At 46.1% G+C, this 20,528-nt stretch overlaps 1 protein-coding gene across 1 annotated transcript in view; it reads right to left on the bottom strand.

Moving 5' to 3' along the window:
• DGKD (diacylglycerol kinase delta) overlaps nucleotides 1–20,528 on the bottom strand; it is a gene marked incomplete at its 5' end in the record, with an annotated part of 117,947 nt that overhangs the window by 32,775 nt on the left and 64,644 nt on the right. Inside the window, 7 exons of the mRNA XM_080799097.1 lie at nucleotides 235–343; nucleotides 3,198–3,360; nucleotides 3,985–4,087; nucleotides 4,217–4,342; nucleotides 4,700–4,806; nucleotides 6,255–6,387; nucleotides 6,645–6,749. Coding sequence (XP_080655223.1) covers nucleotides 235–343; nucleotides 3,198–3,360; nucleotides 3,985–4,087; nucleotides 4,217–4,342; nucleotides 4,700–4,806; nucleotides 6,255–6,387; nucleotides 6,645–6,749 — 846 coding nt within the window. The remainder of the gene's footprint in view (nucleotides 1–234; nucleotides 344–3,197; nucleotides 3,361–3,984; nucleotides 4,088–4,216; nucleotides 4,343–4,699; nucleotides 4,807–6,254; nucleotides 6,388–6,644; nucleotides 6,750–20,528) is intronic.

A 20,528-nucleotide genomic window follows, 5' to 3' on the forward strand; every position in this document is an offset into this window, starting at 1 on the left:
AACAACCCAACTTGTTCCTGCCTGGGACCTCCAAGGACTGGAATTTCTTTCGTAGCTCCCTTCACTTCTAACTGTGATGTTCCCATTCCTAAGCACAGCTCCTGAGCCCTGTGATGCCATCAGGCTGCCCACTCTTCCCTCTGAGACCCTCGCCACACCCTGCCAAGGGGACAAGGAGCATCACGGAACCAGAGCATCACTCTCCCCTGGCTGGGCCCCTACATGGCCACATACCTGTTTATGAAGATTGAGGCTGTCGATTTCAGAGAGAACCCAGCCAACACTGCCATCCCCACCACAAACCAGAATCCGGAACGTATCAAACTTCTGGAATAAGCGTAAGCTGCAGAGAAAAGAGAATGTCAAAGAAATGAGGTCCATTCTAAAGGACAAATGATGGTCACCAAGTCCTGAGCCAAAAGGCCCCATATGCACTCCTCTCGTCTGACCTGTGTCCCCACTGTGAATAGGCCTCTGGGAGCCAGAGCCCAGGTGTGCTCAGGCTCAGCCCACTGGGCCGCCCACCCATGCCTCTGTGCCCACTGCCCCTCACTCACATAGCTCAGGAGCCCTAGGCTAGTACTGCCCCTCCCTCCCAGGTGTGAGATCCATCAAGTTCCCCTCAAATCCGTCTCCATCTCCCTCCTGTGCTCCTCTTGGGCACCCTGCTACAGGCAATGTCCCTTCAGAACACCACAGCCTTCTGCTCATTCCTCACCCTCCTCCTGAGAGGCCTTCTCGGGGTTTTGGTTTCAGGGACCACACAGATACAACGACCCTGAATGAGGACCTCCAGGCCTTCCTGAAGGCAAACACTTCACCCGGCTACAAGAACATGTCACTCCATATTCTACAGGCACCTCCTAGACCTAAGCTTCCTTCCTCAGAGAATGGCAGCCTCCTCCCTACCTCACATCTCCTTCAGGACCCCTCCAATTCATGCCACCAGCATGACCTTCCCAAAAGTCTCGCCGAGTGTCTAGCTTTATTATTATTATTTTTTAAAGATTTTATTTATTTATTTGACAGATAGAGATCACAAGCAGGCAGAAAGAGGGGGAAGCAAGCTCCCTGCTGAGCAGAGAGCCCGACTCGGGGCTCAATCCCAGGACCCTGGGATCATGACCTGAGCTGAAGGCAGAAGCTTTAACCCACTGAGCCACCCAGGCACCCCTAGTTTTATTATTTTAAATAGGCTTCATACCTAGCAGGGAGCCCAACATGGAGCTTGAACTCACGACCCTGAGATCAAGACCTAGGTTGAGATCAAGAGTTTGATGCTTAACTAACTGAGCCCCCCAGGCACCCTAACCATCTAGCTTTAGAAACTGCCACTTGCTTCCAGCGAACGTTCAAACCTCTCGGCCTGGAGCTGCCTGCTACCTGTCCCAGCTCCATAGCTCTCCCAGCCACCCCACCGTGTCCTCACCTCTCTGCACAAAGATCGCCCTCTGCCTACCAGGCTGCCCGCCTCCCTCTGTGCCACTGGAACACTAACTCTTCTCCAGCGCCAGCTCGGCAGAGAGACTGAGAGACTCTCCAGTTCATTTGTATGCCCCTTCCTTGGGCTCCTAAACAATCTGTACATAGCCCTGTTCACGCCACAGATTGTCCTGTCCTGTGACCTTGACTACCCATTTGTGTGCTGGGCACCCTGAAAACAAGGTCCCTACCTTAACTTGCCCTTGCATCTGGCACAGAGTCTGGCCAGAGGAAGTCCTCACAAAACAAACAGGGATGAGTGACACAGCACGAAACTGAGGCTATCAGCAGGGCTGAGGGCCTGAAGCACCAAGACTGCACCTGACCTTCAGGTTATGAGAGAAATGGCCACATATGCTCCTTGCAAACACTGGTCTCTCTCAGGCCTTCCTTCTCTGGAGAAGATGGGACACATCCAGGCTGGGAACCAGGAAAGTGAAGCAGGGCCTCCAAGTTTTGTGGTGAACTGCAGGAGGTCAAGGCTGCTTCCCAGAAACAGGAACTTACTAAACCAACACCCACCGCACCTCCGCGGGGGGGGGGGGGGGGGGGGCCCATAGGGGGCCGGTCCCCAGGACACTCCTAGGGCCCACTGCAAGGGGTGGGGTGGGGGTTTACAGGGCCTGCCCCGCCCATTCCACAGGCCCCACCTAACGACCTGGGGCCCCGCTGTCTACAGGTCCAGTTTGGGATACATAGGCTTGTGATGATCCCACCACTGGTTCCATTTTTCAACTAAAATGACTTTTTTTTTTAAGACTCTCAAACCAAGAGTGAATGTGTTCCCACACACAGACCAACAGTTGAGCAGTCCATGTGCAGAAATGCGTGGAGCGTGGCCTCTGAGGACCAGGCCAGCAAGCTGCCACCCATGACTGCTTCCCAGTGGGGCCTTGCTGCCCATGAGGAAAAGTGACATGCCAGACCCCTAGGGCACCAGTGAGCCCGCTCCTTTCCCCTGCCAGGGGCCCAAGATCCTGCTCCAGCAACACCTGGCTCCAGAACAACACATTCCCAAGAGCCTCCGAGGCCAAAACACACCAGAGAACACGTTCTGCAAGCTCTTCCACAACAAATATCCTGGACAATCTCCCTTCCAGGGAAGGCCACCTCCTAGAGCCCTACCTTGAACTGGGGCTGCCAAGCAAGGAAACTAAGAATTCGTTACAGCAGCAAATGTTTTCCACAAACTACACAATATACAAAAGGAAAAAGAACACACTTCAGATCCCCAGCTAACAGAGAAAGGCCTAATTACTTTGCCGCACACACTGGGCTTCACATGTCTGCACATGTCACAGGCCCTGTAAGTACAGGGTACCTGTGAAATAAGAGACCTCCTGTATCCCCCCAGATGAAGACTCTCCCTGGGGGCCTCACTGGAGAAACACGGCCTCCTCAGTCCAGGCTCCACTACAGAGAACAAGAGGACCTGTAATGGCTGGCATGAGGACACGCCCATGCTGACAGACATGAAGAGCAAGCCGCTGTGACAGGAGGTAACAGGAGGGAACCAATTTCAAAGTGTGTCTGCAGGACTGAAAGACACACGTGAAAGCTAGAAAGACAAGCAGCTCTACTCGCTGTTCAACAGAGACTATTTTTACTTCCTATTTAAATTTGTCTGTATCTTTGAATCATTTTGTTCACGAGCGATGCATTATCTTCAAACGTTTTTAGAACTCCAAGAAAGATCGACTTTATAAGCTTCCTACCCAAGGTGTGGTCCTCCGTTCATGAGGTCAAAGACCTGGGCAGGGTTCAGCAGCTGTTTGAATCTTCTGAGGAACTTCACACCCTGGTTGTCGCCACTTTTCGAATTGACAAAGACCAACAGTGGGCTTGTGCAGGATGGAGGGCATGTGGCCTTCCAGAAGCCTGGATGTGAGAATGGAAAGGGAGAGGGAAAAATGAGAAAGCTATCCAAAAGCCCAGCAGGGGCCCGATCATATAAAAAAGCAGCCAACACCTGCAAGAGACCTGTAACTTACACATGTGTGCCCAGGCACCAGCCAGAGAGATCAAGAGACAATCTCCCCATCCCCATTCCCCATGGAGAAGGATGGGGGTCCCAGGCAGTTTGACTTTGTGCTTACATGACTCAAGTTCAGAAAGACCATGTACCTCACTGCTGTCCTTCCCTCTTGCTCTCAATCTGGAGGAGCTACTTCCTAAGATCCATACCCTAGCTTCCCACCTTCTACCAAGGCCTGTGAATACACACCATCATCTACCACCTAGACAGGGGAGCAGGTGCAGGTGAGCATGCTGGTTCACATCTGCTGCCCAATGGAAGCCAGCAGATGGAGAGCACAGTGCACCAGCTCCCGTCCAAGTGTGCTCAACGGCCGCCAGACTCCTTTACCACCTCTGTGCATATCTTCTCGCCCCAGCCGTCAGGACTGACCGCTTCCCGACCTCATCCCCAAATCACCAGTGTCACCCATCCTGGTGCAGGGAAGGGGAGAACGTGGGTGAGCCAGGAGAGCAAGAGGCACCCACCGTCAGAATCGATGCTGTTGAGCGCCGTGGGTGGGATGACCGACACCTTGCACAGGCCCAGCGGGCACTTGGTCTGTAAGGACTCTTTACAGGACGTATGCACCTGAAACGCACCACAAGGGGTCACTGGCATCCCCCGGAACACTCCCTGCCACTACGGGAGTGGGCACTTCGGGACCGGCTGAGAATGCACAGGGAGCAGGTGCCAGGCCCATGCAGCCTGCCCACTCACCATGGCCTTGCACCAGAGGCAGCGCCAGTCCTGCAGGCGCAGCACACTGCCACACGTCTTGTCGCACACTGTGCACTTGGCACTCACGGGCAGGTTTCCTTCCAGCCACTGATGCGGCATGGCAATCTGCAAAGCAGAGAGATGTGTGCACTAGGGAACGTCCCCAGAGCCCTACACACAGGCCAGGAAGCCCTCATGCGAAAATGCTCTGGAATAACTCAACAAAGACCTGCTCCCCAACATAAGCAGGGGGAGGGCAGGGTCTGCAGTGTGCTGCCCGGCACCCCACTCCTGCCGCTGGTGGGCGCAGCACGACTCACAGGGACAGGCCAGGCTGAGAGGCGCAGTGGACCATGCCGAGCCCCCCACACCCAGTGCGAGCAGAAGTGAGCACAGGCCAGTGGGGGCGGAGGGCCCCCTGCCCCGACACCAGCATGAGGGGGAGAGGGTCGGTGCAGGGTTGTCAGGTTCCCCCATGCATACCCCGTCCTCGTCCTCAATGATGTCCTTCCCGATGGAGGCCAGCGTGGTCCACTTGCAGTTGTTGGTTGCGCGCACTGCACACCGCTTGTGGGCCTTAAATTTACACACTGTGAAAGAACAGATGCGGGACCATCAAGCCTCGACCCCGAGCCTCGCTCGGCACAGTGCTCCCCATGCTTGAGGAGGCGGTCCAGCACGACCTGCCCTGCTCTTCCAGGACCGCCGGGAACGAACACTGAGCACACTCCATGTTGTAAACGACACAGTGGGGGCATGCACAGAGTCTGAGCACAGTGAGACCAGCATCCAGGACTGCAGGTGTCGCTTCATGGAACTGCACATGGGCTCTGACCCGACTCCTCAGCCCTGCCCAGCAGCACGAGTGCCACCGTGAACCATGCTGCAAGTACGGTCACCGAAATTTAAAAATCACAGGATTTCTATGTCACCAAATTGTCTCTTTTTTTTTCCACCATTTTTTAAAAAAGATTTTATTTATTTATTTGATAGAGATTACAAGTAGGCAGAGAGGCAGGCAGAGAGAGGAGGAAGCAGGCTTTCCGCTGAGCAGAGAGCCCGATGCGGGGCTCGATCCCAAGACCCTGGGATCATGACCTAGGCTGAAGGCAGAGGCCTAACCCACTGAGCCACCCAGGCGCCCCTTTCCACCATTTTTTAAAAGATTTTATTTATTTAGGGGCACCTAAATGGCTGAGTCAGTTAAGTGTCCAACTCTTGATTTCAGCTCAGGTTTGTCTCAGGGTCCTGGGACAGAGCCCCATGCTGGGCTCCATGCTCAGTGAGAAGTCCGCTTCTCCCTCTCCCTCTGTCTCACCCCTTGCTTACACTCTCACTCTGTCAAATAAATAAATCTTTTCAAAAAAAAAATTTTTTTTTTAAATTCAAGAGTGTGAGTGCATGCAGGGAAGGTGCAGCATGGACAAAGAGGGAGGGAGAGGGACAAGCAGACTCTGTGCTGAGCACGGAACCCAACATGGGGCTCGATCTCACAACCCTGAGATCGTAACCCGAGTTAAAATCAAGAACTGGACGCTTAACCAACTGAGCCATGCAGGCACCCCCCAACCATTTAAAATGTACAAACCATTCTTAACCTCACAGGCAGTACAAGAACAGGAGCAGGGGGGGAACTGGCCCAGGGTCCAGAACTGGTCTGCCTCCACTCCTGCCCTCTGTTCTGTGTGTCACTGTAAGCTGTCCTCCAGGTCCGGAAGACCACATTTAATGGGTTTATCCACAGCTCAGTTTATTGAAGGGCATACCTACCTCAGGGAGCACAGATTTGTAACCTCTTTTCCTCTGTGTTCTTCATGTTTCCTCTTGGTGTCTCATAACCACTACTTCACTTTTTACTTTGTTCCATTACTAATACAAAATAATTTATCAGACTCCTTAGTAGGTAAAATAAACAAGCACGGACTCCCAGAAATTACTTTCTACTGACTGATTTGTGGGGACTATTCAAGAGTTTCTATGGTTTCATCAGGTCCAACCTCAGACCATGTTTCCCAGCAGAGTACCATGCCACTCATACCTTCACAGGACAGCCCGTGTGACGTGACCCCGGACAGAGCCTCCCGGCACACATTGCAGTAGGTCGGCCTCGCATGGGAGCAGGCGTACCAGTTGTGCATCCCTGAGAAATGGTCCATGCTGTACTGCGTAGGCTGCAAGAACAGAAGAGGGATGGCAAAGATAAGGTGTCCCTTCGACATCCTTGACTGTGGTAACTTGAATGGGATTCAATAAAGTTTCCAAGAGAGGAGAGGAGAATAGCATCAGCCAAAGGACAAGCAACGAGCCTTAATTTTACCAGGAATATGCGAGAAAGTGAGTGCCAGACGGCTCAGTCCACACATGGCTGATGCTCGACGGCAGAATATTAACGGGCTGGCAATATGAAGGGATGTTTCTCTTTCCAGACCTCAAAGTGCTCCCTGTTCTGGACGGTTTTCAGCGCTGCGATCCACTCTTCCATTTCCTTCCTGTTATCGGCACACAAGATGAGTTTCCTACACGGAGTGATGACCTAGAAAGAAACAAGAAATACAGGCGATAGAGCAATGAACAAAGGACAAACACTAACAACTATACAAACTTCCAAAAATCTACTTTCACCACATATATTTTTTTAATGAAAAAGGGCAGACTCGTTCAGATTCTCAATTGAACCAAACATAAAAATGATCATCACGGATCATTAAAAATCAAGAAAAGTCTCAAACTCAAAAGACAATCAAATTTAGTTTATACATTCACCAAAAACCAACTTCAGCAGACATTCACCAACCACCTACCACTTAGACCATGGTAATAAGCCACAGGAAATTTTTAAAAAGGAAAGAAAACACAACTGCTATCACTCCAAAGAGCTCACAGATTGAGGTCCAGCATCTGAACAGTCTAGGAAAAGCTGATCCAAGTTACTCTAAATATGATGTTAGCATTTCAAATGTATCATACATAATGTTCTTGTATAAAACTCTGTACTGTGTGACAAGAGAAAAACAACCAGCTACTATACTCAAGGGCTTGAACAACTTAACTGGAAATGAGGTCAAGAACCTAGTAATAATCAACAAATGAAAATTGTATCTACAACATATAAAGAGTTTTTACAAATCAATAGAAAAATCTTTCTTACCAAGAAAAGCCATGAACTTGCATTTCACAGAAGAAATACAAAGCGCTAATAAATAAAAAGATGCTTAACTGCTCTAGTCATTGGGGAACACAGATGAAAGTAGCCAACTATTTTTCACCTATCAGACTGGCAAAGTTTTGAAAGATGGTAATCTGGTGTTGGCAGAAGTATGGGAGAAAAGAGTTCTCCTCAAGCAATCATGGGAGCTAAATACAGTATAAACTTTTTAGGGAAAAATTTAAAAATTTTGGTAAACATTGTCAAAAGTTGTAACATTTTACGTATTTTGTTTTGTAATGATGTAAAATATCTACTTGGTTCCAAAGTCAAATCTAAAAAAACAGATATAGTCAGAAGTCCAGCTTTGACTTGTGTCCCCCCAACCCTGGTTCCCTCCTTTCCCCATCAGCAGCTTTAAAAAAATAAGTACGAGTATGGTTTATCCTTCCTTTTTAAGACAGATGCAAATACATATATCTATATCTATTATAGATATATATCTATTCATAGTCCCCCTTTTTAAAACAGTAGTATATCACATATATTTTTCTCCGCCTTTGCTTTTTCATTTATTATCTACCCTGCCCACCACTCCTCAGCAACATGGAGTGTTCCCTTACTCTCCCTTACAGCTGCACAGGGCTCCGCTGGACAGAAGCACCAGAGTCTATTCAACCAGGTCCCTATTAACAGAAACCTTACGTTGTTAAAAATCCTTTCCTATCTCAGATAGTGCTTCAATGAATAGCCTTTTCACTGACCTCACATACTTCCCGGCATATTTAGGAGAAAAGTTCCTAGAAGCAGAACTGCCCAAAGAGCAAGCGCATATGTAATTTTGCTGCCAAATTCCCTCCACAGGGCTGATGCCATCTGCATTCCCACCAGCAGTGTTAGGAAAATACCTGCTTCCCCAATAAAATATGTTACTTAACTTTTGGATTTTGGCCCATCTTTTAGCTTTAATTTGTACTAGCAACACCCAATTTAAATTATTAGATGATCATGTTTCTGGTTCAGAAAACTCAGAAATGGTATTTTATAAATGATCTCTTTGGTGATTTCTATAACCACCTGTAAATCTTAATCACAGAAGGGGATAATTAGAACTGGGTCACAAATCCATGGTTCATTCTTTCATGTCACCAGGATAACTACACGTAGGGGCCAGACTGGGGAAGCTGGGGGCGGGAAGGGTGGTGAGTTGGAGGACAGAGAAAACAGACGACTGGAGAAGCTGGGTTCCCCTCCTGAGGGTGGGGGTACGGGGTGGCAGCCACTGTCCTTTAGACATGGAGAACATCGTGAACAGCCCATATCCCAGGATCTGCCCAGCAAGCACATGCTAAGTGTCTGCTCTAGATCTGAGATCCCAAGACTATGACAAGCCAGGTTCCCACTCACACAGAACTTACCCTGGGGAGAGAGAATTTCAGACACTGGCACAGGTCCTGAAAACAATTTCAGACACTGACACAGGTCCTGAAGACAACGTGGGTGTGGGAATGGGGCTGGTGGATGCTTTGTACAGACAGGGTGGTCAGTGAAGGCCATGGGAGAGCTGGCAACTGCCAATGGCCTGGGGTCAGTGCTTTAAGGCATTTTCATCAGTAACTGTCTATAAAATCTCAGAAAACACTTCTTTATTATTCATTCTGGGGTGAGATCTAATATTTTAAAATGTTTTATCAGTGTAATAAATACAGTTAAAGAAAGACTATACTTTCTTTTCATAACTCAGGGATTATGTTAAGAGTTATACAATACGATAGTTAAAGAAGAGAATAATGACTTTTTTTTATGTCCTTTCTATTTTAGGTCTTGCTTCTGCTACTCCTGTGACAACCTTTACAAGATGAAGTGCCCAAATTATTCCAGAACTCAGCCTATGTCATCTGAGAAGATGGATCTTTGGGCCCATCGTCTTCCACAAGCCAAAGGAGGGGGGTACCGTGAAATAGCTTCATGAGTACTGGGCACCACGAGGCAGCAAGTTATAGACAAAACTGTTGTGTTTATAGACAGGGAATAATAGGAAACAAACGATAGTGACATCCCTTCCTCAATCTGTGTGATTGTTTACAGGGAGTAAACACTGACAGATAAATGTCCAAGAACCTGGTTTCAGCCCTTTTAAAAAACTCTTACTAGTGCAGGTGTGAAGAAACCTCAGACAGACTCAGATATGAACCCTACCCGGCCACTGACTGGCCAGGAAACATGGGCAGACTGTCATTGTTTCTAAAAGTTAGCTACCTGGGTTGTTATGGGACTGAAAGGGACCCACGTGCACAAGACTCACGTGGCTTTAGGACATCCCTCCGGGTCTGAAGCCCTGACGAGCTGTGTGAGCCAGAGCAGCTACCTCCACACACCCCTCTGAACACAGGAGCTGTCATGTTGATGTCACACCCCAGTGTCATCTGAGTGTGGAGGCATGCTCTCTCACACACACACACCAGCACTGCTCCAGGCTCTCGGGCCTGATCTTAGAGCAGTATCTATTTGACAGGACCATGTGGCACCTCCCTCCTGAGACCGTTCCAATACCAACAGTCCATGTTCCAGACCATGGGAATCGTCACAGAAGACTCCCACCAAATAAAAGTCTATCTCTGCTTCTGTCCCATCATCTTCTGTCACCTTTGAGACAGAATCCATATTTCTTAGTGGTCCACAAGACTGGTCAGACTCCATCTCCTAGAAAGGCTCCTCCTCACGCTGGTCTCCTGACAAGGTCCTCAAAAGCATTCTAGCTCTGAGAAAGCTTCCCAAACACCAACTAGCAGTGTCATACACCCCAACAAAGGCTCCCGCCTGTCCCTCTTTGTTTCCCTAATACCAGCCTGGGGCCAATGCACAAGAAAAGTGGGAACAGAAGGGTCTCCTCAGAAGAAAAGGAAAATGAGCGGCTGCCAGTAAGAGAGCTGTCCTGCACAGGGCTTCTTCTTCAGTTCCTTGATCTGGGAGACAGAGGGGTCAGGACAGGCCCCAGGAGAGAAGCAGGTGCTGGATGAGACCTCTCCTGGCTGCTCATCCAGCTCACAGGACAGGAAGAAGGCAGGAAGAGATGTTCCTACAAATAAAACTGTCCTCTGCTTGGATAGCAGCCAAGACCACAACTCTTAGAAGCCAAGGAATGGTGCATAAAAGGTAAAACTCTTCCCACTATTCCCAAAATCTAGCCTTCACACAGAAAAGACTTTAGAGACCAAAAATGCCCCATATTTTTCAAGCAAAGAAGTGGCTCACATAACTAAATCAACTGAAATGGTAAACGCAAATTAAAAGGAGGGTAATACATGAACTTGACAGGACCAATCAGTGACATCACAGAGATTCAGTGATGAATAAGCACACTTGGTACCAAGGGAGAGGGCAGAGTAAGACTACAGAGCAAGATGACAGACCACGACACGGATACCCACTAACCAGAGAGTGAGAGCACCCTGCAGACCTTGAAGCTGGCAAGACAAGAGAGACTGAAAGAGAAAGGATATCACAGACAGAATGGTGGAAGCATTTCTCTCCTAATCCTCAGAGGCAGGCCAGGAAAGCCATAAACCAAGGTGAATCTTCAGACACTTACTGAAATTCTCCTGAGGGTAGAAGAACTTAAAAATCAGTAAGAAAAGGGGCATCTGGGTGGCTCAGTCAGATAAGCTTCCAACTCTTGGTTTCAGCTCACGTCGTGGTCTCAGGATCATAGGATCGAGGCTCACATCAGGCTCCCAGCTCAGCATGGTGTCTCCTTGAGATTCTCTCTCTCAGGCACCTGGGTGGCTCAGTCAGTTAAGCATCTGCCTTTAGCTCAGGTCATGATCCCAGGATCAAGTCCTGCATTGAGCTCCCTGGTCAGTTGGGAGCCTGCTTCTCCCTCTACCCCTCCCCCTGCTTCTGCGCTTGCTCGCTCTCTCTCTCTCTCAAAAATAAATAAATAAAATCTTAAAAAGAGAGACTCTCTATCTCCCTCTTCCCCCCGCGCTTGTTCTGATAAACATTTTCAAAAAATTAAAAAATCAAAACAATCAGAAGAAAAGAGGCCAACTAACAGAAAAATGGACAGAAGACTCGAACAGTTATTTAACAATCAATCAATAAGGCACATGAAAATGCACTCAACCTTGTTAGTAATCTAAGAATTGGACATTAAAATCCCAGCATGCTGTACCTTTCACAGGGGCCGAACTGAAAAAGATGGACAACGAGTATCAGTGAGGATGCATGTCACCTAGAACACCCACCTGATGCTAGCAGGAAGGCACTTTGGGACAACTACTATGGAAAACAGTAAAGCTGAACTCATGTATATCCTATGGCCCAGCAATTCCAACCAACCACTCCTCATCAAAACCCACACAAATATTTATGGCAACACTACTGTTAACAGGCCTGCAATGAACCCAACCCAAACACCCAGCATTAGTAGACTGGATAAATATACTGTAAAATATTAATATAACGGAAAACCACAGAACAAGGAGAATAAACCATCTACTGCTAATAACACAATGTATTCTACAATACTGAAATAAAGAAGCCAGACACAAAAGATTTCGTGTTTATAAAATCTCGTATGCATATATTAAGATAAACAAGGCAAAGCTAATCAATGGTGTTAGAAGCTAGCTGCTTCTGGTAGTTGCTTTTGGGAACAAGGATACATGGGAGAGCTACTGGAGGCAGCTAAGGTTCTGTTTCTTTATCTGGAACATCCATCGAGCTGTGCACTTGGAGTAAGTGTACTTTTCCATATGATGCTCTATTTCAGTTAAAAAGGATACAGAATTTGGAATAAAACCAACCATAAAACTGAATCAAAAGAAAAATGGCACAGCTGCGCAGACTCTTGAATAAAGTCTGGTTAGAAACGCAAATGTAGAAGAACCAGGCAAAAGAAGATGGAAATGTGCGAATGAACATGAGAGACTATCAGACCTATTCTAATATAGTGTTAGAAATGGATCCAGGGGCACCTGAGTGGCTCAGTCAGTTAACCATCTGACTACTGATTTTGGCTCAGGTCATGATCTCAGGATCATGAGATAGAGCCCTGCCACCAGCTCTAAGCTTAGCGCAGAGTCTGCTAGTCCCTCTTCCTCTCCCTCTACCCCTCCCCACCGAAAACACTCTCTTTCTCTCAAATAAATAAATAAATCTTAAAAAAAAAAAAAAAAAATAGGGCGCCTGGGTGGCTAAGTCAGTTGAGTATCTGCCTTCAGCTCAGGTCATGATCTCAAGGTCCTGGGATCGAGCCCCACACTGAGGTCCTTGCTCAGCAGAGAGTCTGCTTCTCCCTCTCCCTCTTACTCTACCCCGAAACTCGTGCTTTCTCCCTCCCTCACCTTCTTTCTCTCAAATGAATAAATAAAATCTTAAAAGAAAAAATGGACCCAAACACAGGGGAAAATGTTTAACTTGTAAAATAAATGCAAATTAAAATTACTAAATACTTTTTTTTTTAACTTACCAGATTCATAGAGTATCAAAAGTTTGATAACAGACCCTGTTGCCTTTCATATGCTACAGTATAAATGAGTACAACCCCTATGGGGAACATTAGTGAAATCAAGCAAACTTTTTTTTTTTTAAAGATCCATTTATTTGAGAAAGAGAAGAGAGAGCATGTGCCTGTGCGTGTATAAGTACGGGGAGAAGCAGAGGGAGAGAATCTTCAAGCAGACTCCCCACTGAGCACAGAGCCTAACATGGGGTCCAATCTACTGACTGATGAGATCATTACCTGAGCCAAAACCAAGACTCTGACGCTTAACCGACTGAGCCACCCAGGCACCCCAATCTAGCAAACTTTAAAATATACTTCTTTGTCTTAGCAACAGTGCCTCCATAAATTTAATCCAACAAATGTCTTCATGAGAACTGCCATATCATGGTCACTTGTTGTAAAGACAGTAAGAGTGGAAATAACTCAAATACTGATCAAGGTAAGCCTGGTAGAGACTGGCTACACAAATTGTGGTACATTCATAAAATGGAATACTACACAACCACTAAAGAGAGCGAAACTACTTCCTCATGCACTTACAGGGAACAACCTCTCAGAGGTATTGTCAAGTGCTCAAAGCAAACTGCAAATCATTGTGGGCAAAGAAGGAAAAAGACTGGTTACCTCTAATGATGGGATCGCTGCAAGCCAGGAAACCTTCTTTATAAACGTTTTATCCTTTCAATTTCTGTACCATGTATGTGAATTCTTTATTTAAAAAAAATCATTGGGGTACCTGGGTGGTTCAGTGGGTTAAGCCTCTGCCTTCGGTGCAGGTCATGATCCTAGGGTGCTGGGATCGAGCCCCTTGGGCTCTCTGCTCAGCGGGGAGCCTGCTTCCCTCTCTCTCTCTGCCTGCCTCCCTGCCTACTTGTCATCTCTCTCTATCAAATAAATAAAATATTTTTTTAATTATTAAATAAAGCCTTGTGACTGATTTCTAATCACATAGCACTGTGGTCAGAAAAGATGCACAGTATGACTTCGGTTTTTTTGCATTTGTTGAGACTTGTTTTGTGGTCTAATATCTCATCTATTCTGGAGAATGTCCCACATGCACTTGAAAAGAATGTATATTCTGCTGTTTTAGGATGGAATGTTCTATGTCTATTAAATCCGTTGGGTCCAGTGTGGAAAATGTGGAAAGACCACAAACACATGGAGGTTAAACATGCTACTAAACAATGAAACCAAGAAATCAAAAATTACATGTAAACAAATGAAAATGAAAACAGAATAGTCCAAAATCTTTGGGATGCAGCAAAATTGGGTTCTAAAAGGGAAGTCTATAGCAATACAGGCCTATCTCAAAAAGCAAGAAAAATCTCAAATTAACAACCCAACTTTACACCTAACGGAGATAGAAAAAGAACAATCAAAACCCAAACCCTGCAAAAGGAAGGAAATAATAAAGATTAGAGCAGAAATAAATGATACAAAAACAAAATAAGACAAAAAAAATCAATGAAGCAAGGAGCTGATTCTTTGAAAAGATTAGCAAAATTGATAAACCTCTCACCAGATTCATCAAAAGAGAGAGAGAGAGAGGAAGAGAGGAAAAAAGGACTCAAATCATAAATGAAAGAGGAGAAATAACAGTCAACACCACAGAAATAACAATTATAACAAAGTATTATGAAAACCTATATGCCAACATTGTTGGACAACTTCTCAGAAGAAATGGATAAATTCCTAGAAACATATAAACCAGCAAAACTAAAGCAGGAAGAAATAGAAAACTTAAACAGACCAATTACCAGCAATGAAACTGAATCAGGAGAGGTGCCTGGGTGGCTTAGTCATTAAGCATCTGCCTTCAGCTCAGGTCATGACGCCAGGGTCCTGGGATCAAGTCCCACATCAGGCTCCCTGCTCAGCAGAGAATCTGCTTCTCCCTCTTTCTCTGCCTGCCGCTCTGCCTACCTGTGCTCTTTCTGTCAAATAAATAAAATCTTTAAAAAAAAAAAAAAAGCAGTAGGGATCAAAACAGTATGTACCAGCATAAAATAGACACACAGATCAATAGAATAGAACAGAAAACCCAGAAATAAACCCACAATTATATAGTCAATTAATCTGCAACAAAGGAGGCAAGAATATGCACTGGGGAAAAGTCTCTTCAACAAATGGTGTTGGGAAAACTGGACAGCTAGCTACATGCTAAAGAATGAAACTGGGCTATTCCTTTCACCATATACACACACACAAAAAAAAATCAAAATGTATTAGATCTAAATGTGAGGCCTGAAACCATAAAAATCCTTGAAGAGAGAACAGGCAGTAATTTCTCTGACATCAGCCGCAGCAACATTTTTCTATATTTGTTTCCTGAGGCAAGGGAAATAAAATAAAAAAATTTTTATTTATAAAAATAAACTATTAGGACTACATCAAAATAAAAAACTCCTGCAAAGTGGAGGAAACAATCAACAAAACTAAAAGGCAACCTACTGAATAGGAGAAGGTATCTGCAAATGACATAGCCAATAAAGGGTTAGTATCCAAAATATATAAAGGACTGACACAGCCTAACCAAAAAATACCCAAATAATCCAATATAAAAATGGGCAGAAGATACAGACAGACATTTCTCCGAAGGCCATACAGATGGCCAACAGACACATGAAAAGATGCTAGACATCACTCATCATCAGGGAAAAGCAAGTTAAACTACAGAGATATCATCTCACACCTGTCAGAATGACTAAAATCAACAACATAAGAAACAACAGGTGTTGGCAAGGATGAAGAGAAAGGGGAACCCATCATGCACTGTTTGTGGGAATGTGCACTGGTGCAGCCACTATGGAAAACAGTATAGAGGGTCCTCAAAAAATTAAAAATAGAACTGCCCTAAGACCCAATAATCACACTACTGGGTATTTACCCAAAGCATATAAAAACACTAATTCAAAGGGATACATGCACCCCAATGTTTACTGCAGCATTATTACAATAGCCAATACATGGAAGCAGCCCAAGCATCTAGTGATGGATGAATGGATAAAGAAGATGTAGTGTGTGTGTGCGTGTGTAACGGAATGGATGGAATGGAATATTATTCAGCCATAGAAAAGAATGATATCTTGCCATTTGCAACAACATGGATGGAGTTAGAGAGTATAATGCTAAGTGAAATAAGCCAGTCAGAGAAAGACAAATACCATGTGATTTCACTCATACGTGGAATTTAAGAAACAAAACAGATAAGCAAAGGAAAGAAAGAGAGAAACAAACTAAGACACGGACTCTTAACTAGAGAGAATAAACCGAACACTAGAGGGGAGGTTGGTGGAGGGATGGGAGCATGGAGGAAATAGGTAATGGGGATTAAAAAGTACATTTAATTGTGATGAAAAATAAACAGAATAAAACCTTAAGCTTATAATATATGCTGAAGACTCCAAAAAAAAAAGCTTTAGAAGTTTTATTTGAAATGAGAACTTTTGCTTCCATCTTTTCATACAAATGATCATCTACGAGGTATGAGAAAATAGCTCCTCCAAACAAGTCTAAGACACCCCAGCCAGTCAAATGTCTTCCAGTATCCTGGGAAGAATTAACCAAGGTGGTCATTAAACTACCAGCAATGATCTCTGAGAGACCACGGTGAAAAGGGCGATGTGCCAGAGACATACAGAAGTGGTGCTTAAGGGGCCCCTGGATGGCTCAGTTGGTTAAGTGACTTACCTTCAGCTCAGGTCATGATACTGGGATCGAGTCCCGCATCAGGCTCCCTGCTCAGCGGGGAGTCTGCTTCTCCCTCTGCCCTCCCCCTTCTCATGCTCTCTCTCTCTCTCTCTCTCTCTCTCTCTCAAATAAATAAATAAAATCTTTAAAAAAAAAAAAGTGATGCTTAAATGAACAATGTGGACTTCAAGTACATATACACTAGCTCCTGTGACAGGGACAGCAATTAAAGTGTCAGATGACAGTAGCAGCCACTAGAATTGGGCACTCATTAGTCTCAGGAAATCTGCTGCGTGTTTACAGATATTTGCACATTACATCTTCTCCACAACCTCATAAAGGAGGTGTTGGGAGAAGAAACTGAGGCCCTGGGTCCCGGGCTAAGGAAGCAGGGGCCGGGACACCGGGCAGGCTGGCTCCTAACCTCCATTCAAGAGGGGCATCCCACCTGGATTCCCAGCACAACTGCAAGAGGAGTAAGGCCAGGCATGGAGGGCCTGAGGGAGGAGCAGCACTGGCACTCACCAGGAGTCCTCCCAGGCTCTCAGAACACACACAGTCTGGCACGGTGCATTTCCTTCTTGGCAGGGGCACTGGCCTGGAGCATTGGGGCAAGGACGACAGGGACAGCTCACTGAGTCATCTGACCGCTGCCCCGCCCACTCTGACCAGGTTCCCCACGAGTGTTCAACAAGAGGATAGAGAAAGTAGGTCTGGAGGATGATGACGAGGGCAGTCCCTGACTCACCAGCCACATCCTGTCCTGCAATTCCTAATCACAGATTTATCTGGATGTGCCTCTCATTCGTAAATGTGACCTTAAATGACAAAAAGATCAAGATCCTGCAAACCTTGCCATGCTGAAACCACGGGCCCAAACCAAACGTGAATAGTAGTAAACACCACAATCTGGGCCTGAGAGGGTCCGAAGGCCATGACAAGCAGCAGGGGCAGACATACAGCTCAGACTGAGGGCCGCTCAGACACTCTTGTCAGATTTGCGGGTCCAAAAAATAATAAAAGTAACAAGCAGACTTCTGCTTCCAGCAAGAAGCTTAGACATACTTTTTCCTATTCCTCTGGCTAAGTACAACTAAAACCCTGGACATCAGATATTTTAAAAATATGAGAAGACGATGACTCTGGGGGCACCTGAGTGGCTCAGTGGGTTAAAGCCTCTGCCTTCGGCTCGGGTCATGATCCCAGGGTCCTGGGATTGAGCCCTGCATCGAGCTCTCTGCTGAGCGGAGAGTCTGCTTCCCTCTCTCTCTCTCTCTGCCTGCCTTTCTGCCTACTTGTGATCTCTGTCAAATAAATGAATAAAATCTTTTTTAAAAATAAATAAAAATAAAAATATGAGAAGACTCTGAAAGGTAGACAGAAGAAGGCAGAGAGACTGAGCCTCAGGGCCTCAGAATGATACGCAAGAGAGCTCCTGGGGTCTCCACTGGCCTCAAGCATCCTAGAGCGGAGATGAGGAAGCGAGCAGCCAGAAAGAGTTAAAAAGTCTGCCAAAAACCTGCTGGCTCTCTCTCTAGCCATGGGCGGCAGCCTAACATGGCAGAAATCAATAGAAGAGTTGCAAATAACCACTCTATTCCAGCCAAACACCACAGAACACACTGGCCCTCACCCCCACTGTGCCAAACAGAAACGAGGCGCACCAGCACCCCACTGCGTAGTGTCCAGAGAAGGCCAAGTAGAAACGTCCATCCCCACAGGCCACACCCCAATGGTGTCAGGGCATGTACGGAGACAAATAAGCACGAGAAGTATTCTACCTCAGTAGCCAGTAAGGAAATGCTGATTAAAATACAATGCACTATTACTATACACCTACTAAATGGCTTAAAATAAGAAACAGTGACAACACCAAGTGCTGGAGAGGATATGGAGAAACTAGCTCACATTTTTGGTGGGCATATAAAATCGTACAGCCACTCTGCCAAACAGTTTGTTGGGAAATTTCTTAAAGAACCAAACATGCAGCTACCATATGACCCAGCAATTCCATTCCTGGGCATTCATCCCAAAGAAACAAAGACTTGCGTTCACACAAAAACCTGCCCATGAATCTTCATAGCAGCTTTACCTGCAATCACCAAAAACTGGAAACAACCCAGGTGTCCTTTAGCGGCAAGTAACTGAACACACTGTGGCACACCCATTCCACAGAATACCACTCAGGAAGGAAAAGCAGCAACTATCATACACACAACAACCTGGGTGGGAGATCCAGGGAGTTAGGCTGAGAGAAAAAAAGCCCATTCCCAAAGGTTATTTACCATACTTCCCATTTATACAGCATTTTTGAGATAATGAAATTACAAAAAGAATGGATTAGTGGTTGCCAGGGGTTAAAGAAGGGAGTGGGTGTGGCTAAAAATGGCAACCCGGGGATCCTTGTCAAGATGGAAACATTCTGGTTCTTGACTGTATCAATGTCAACATCCTGGTAGTGATGTTGTACCACAGTTTCCCAAAACATTACCACTAGGGGAAACTGGTAGAGAACACAAAGGATCTCTGTATTATTTCAATTCCATGTGAATCTACAATGATCTTAAAATAAATGGCTTAATTAGAAATAAGTAACCACAATCAACTTTCTATATCTAATATGTTTAAATTGGGGAAATAGGGAGTAACTCCAGAACAAGGGCATCTATGGTCTCCCCCCGCACAAATTAAAAGTGTAATCTTATCTTGTTAAAGTCATTTGTAGGCAGTGCAGACTCATGAGCCACCCGATCTACTAAGGAAATATGCAGATACACCTTTGGTGCACATACTCTAAGAAATCCTAGTCAGGTCCTCTCCATACACCTGAGTCCAAGTAAGCACATGAGGGTCACAGAGGTCTGCTACTGGGCTGTGACACATGGCTTGGTAGCTGAGCCTGCAGGAGAGAGCACCGGAAGGAAATAGCAGGACTCATTCCTACACACAACAGTACTTGAAAAATCAAGTTGCATCTCATGTCAGCCACAGAGGGAGGATATCAGAATCACAGGTCCTGCCCTCACAGGGCACCGCACACTTCCTGGATGGGCCAACCCCAGCAGCTGTCGCAGATGCAAGCGGGACAGACCCGAAACAAGTGCAAGACAAGCTGCCCCCCAGCTCCAGATCCACAGATCCTGCTGCCAACCAGAGAGCCCCTTTGGGGTACCGCTCCCACATTCAGACGTGTCCTTCTGCAAACAGTCCCCTCACAGGCCAGCTTCACCTCCTCTCCCACGCTTAACCTTCATGTCTGGGCTCCAAATTCTTCCTTTCTTCTCAGAAGTAAATTCAGGCAGCTTTCACTTGAACAAACCAACAAGACCCCCATTCCTATGGAGCTCTCATTCAAATGCAGACAGGAAATGAATACTAAATACTACCATGAAGTAAATCACATAGTATGGAGAGTAGTGACCAGTGACAAATCTATGGAAAAAAGAAAGATCAGAAAAAGGAGATCAGGGTCAATAGACCCTTTTCCTCATTGGAAAAGACTGGAAGAACATGGGAGGAAATGAGTGGGCCACAGCCTAAAGCAGAAGCACAGCTGGCAGCTAGAGCCAAGGGAACCAGGGGAGAGGAGCCAGGAATGAACTTGGAGAAGCAACAGACCACAGAGTGTCATGCAGGCACCACTAAGAACTTTGGCCTTTATGGGGCGCCTGGGTGGCTCAGTGGGTTAAAGCCTCTGCCTTCGGCTCAGGTCATGATCCCAGGGTCCTGGGATCGAGCCCCGCATCGGGCTCTCTGCTCCATGGAGAGCCTGCTTTCTCCTCTCTCTCTGCCTGCCTCTCTGCCTACTTCTACCTCTCTCTCTATCAAATAAATAAATAAAATCTTAAAAAAAAAAAAAAAAAAAAAAGAACTTTGGCCTTTATGCCAAGTAAATTGGGGAGCTGTGGTGCTCTTGAGCATAAGGTCCACATCTGACTTAGGTTTAAAAAGCACTGTTCTCGGAACAC

This window comes from Martes martes (assembly GCF_963455335.1).
Source record: "Martes martes genome assembly, chromosome: 3".
NCBI classification, from domain to species: domain Eukaryota; kingdom Metazoa; phylum Chordata; class Mammalia; order Carnivora; family Mustelidae; genus Martes; species Martes martes.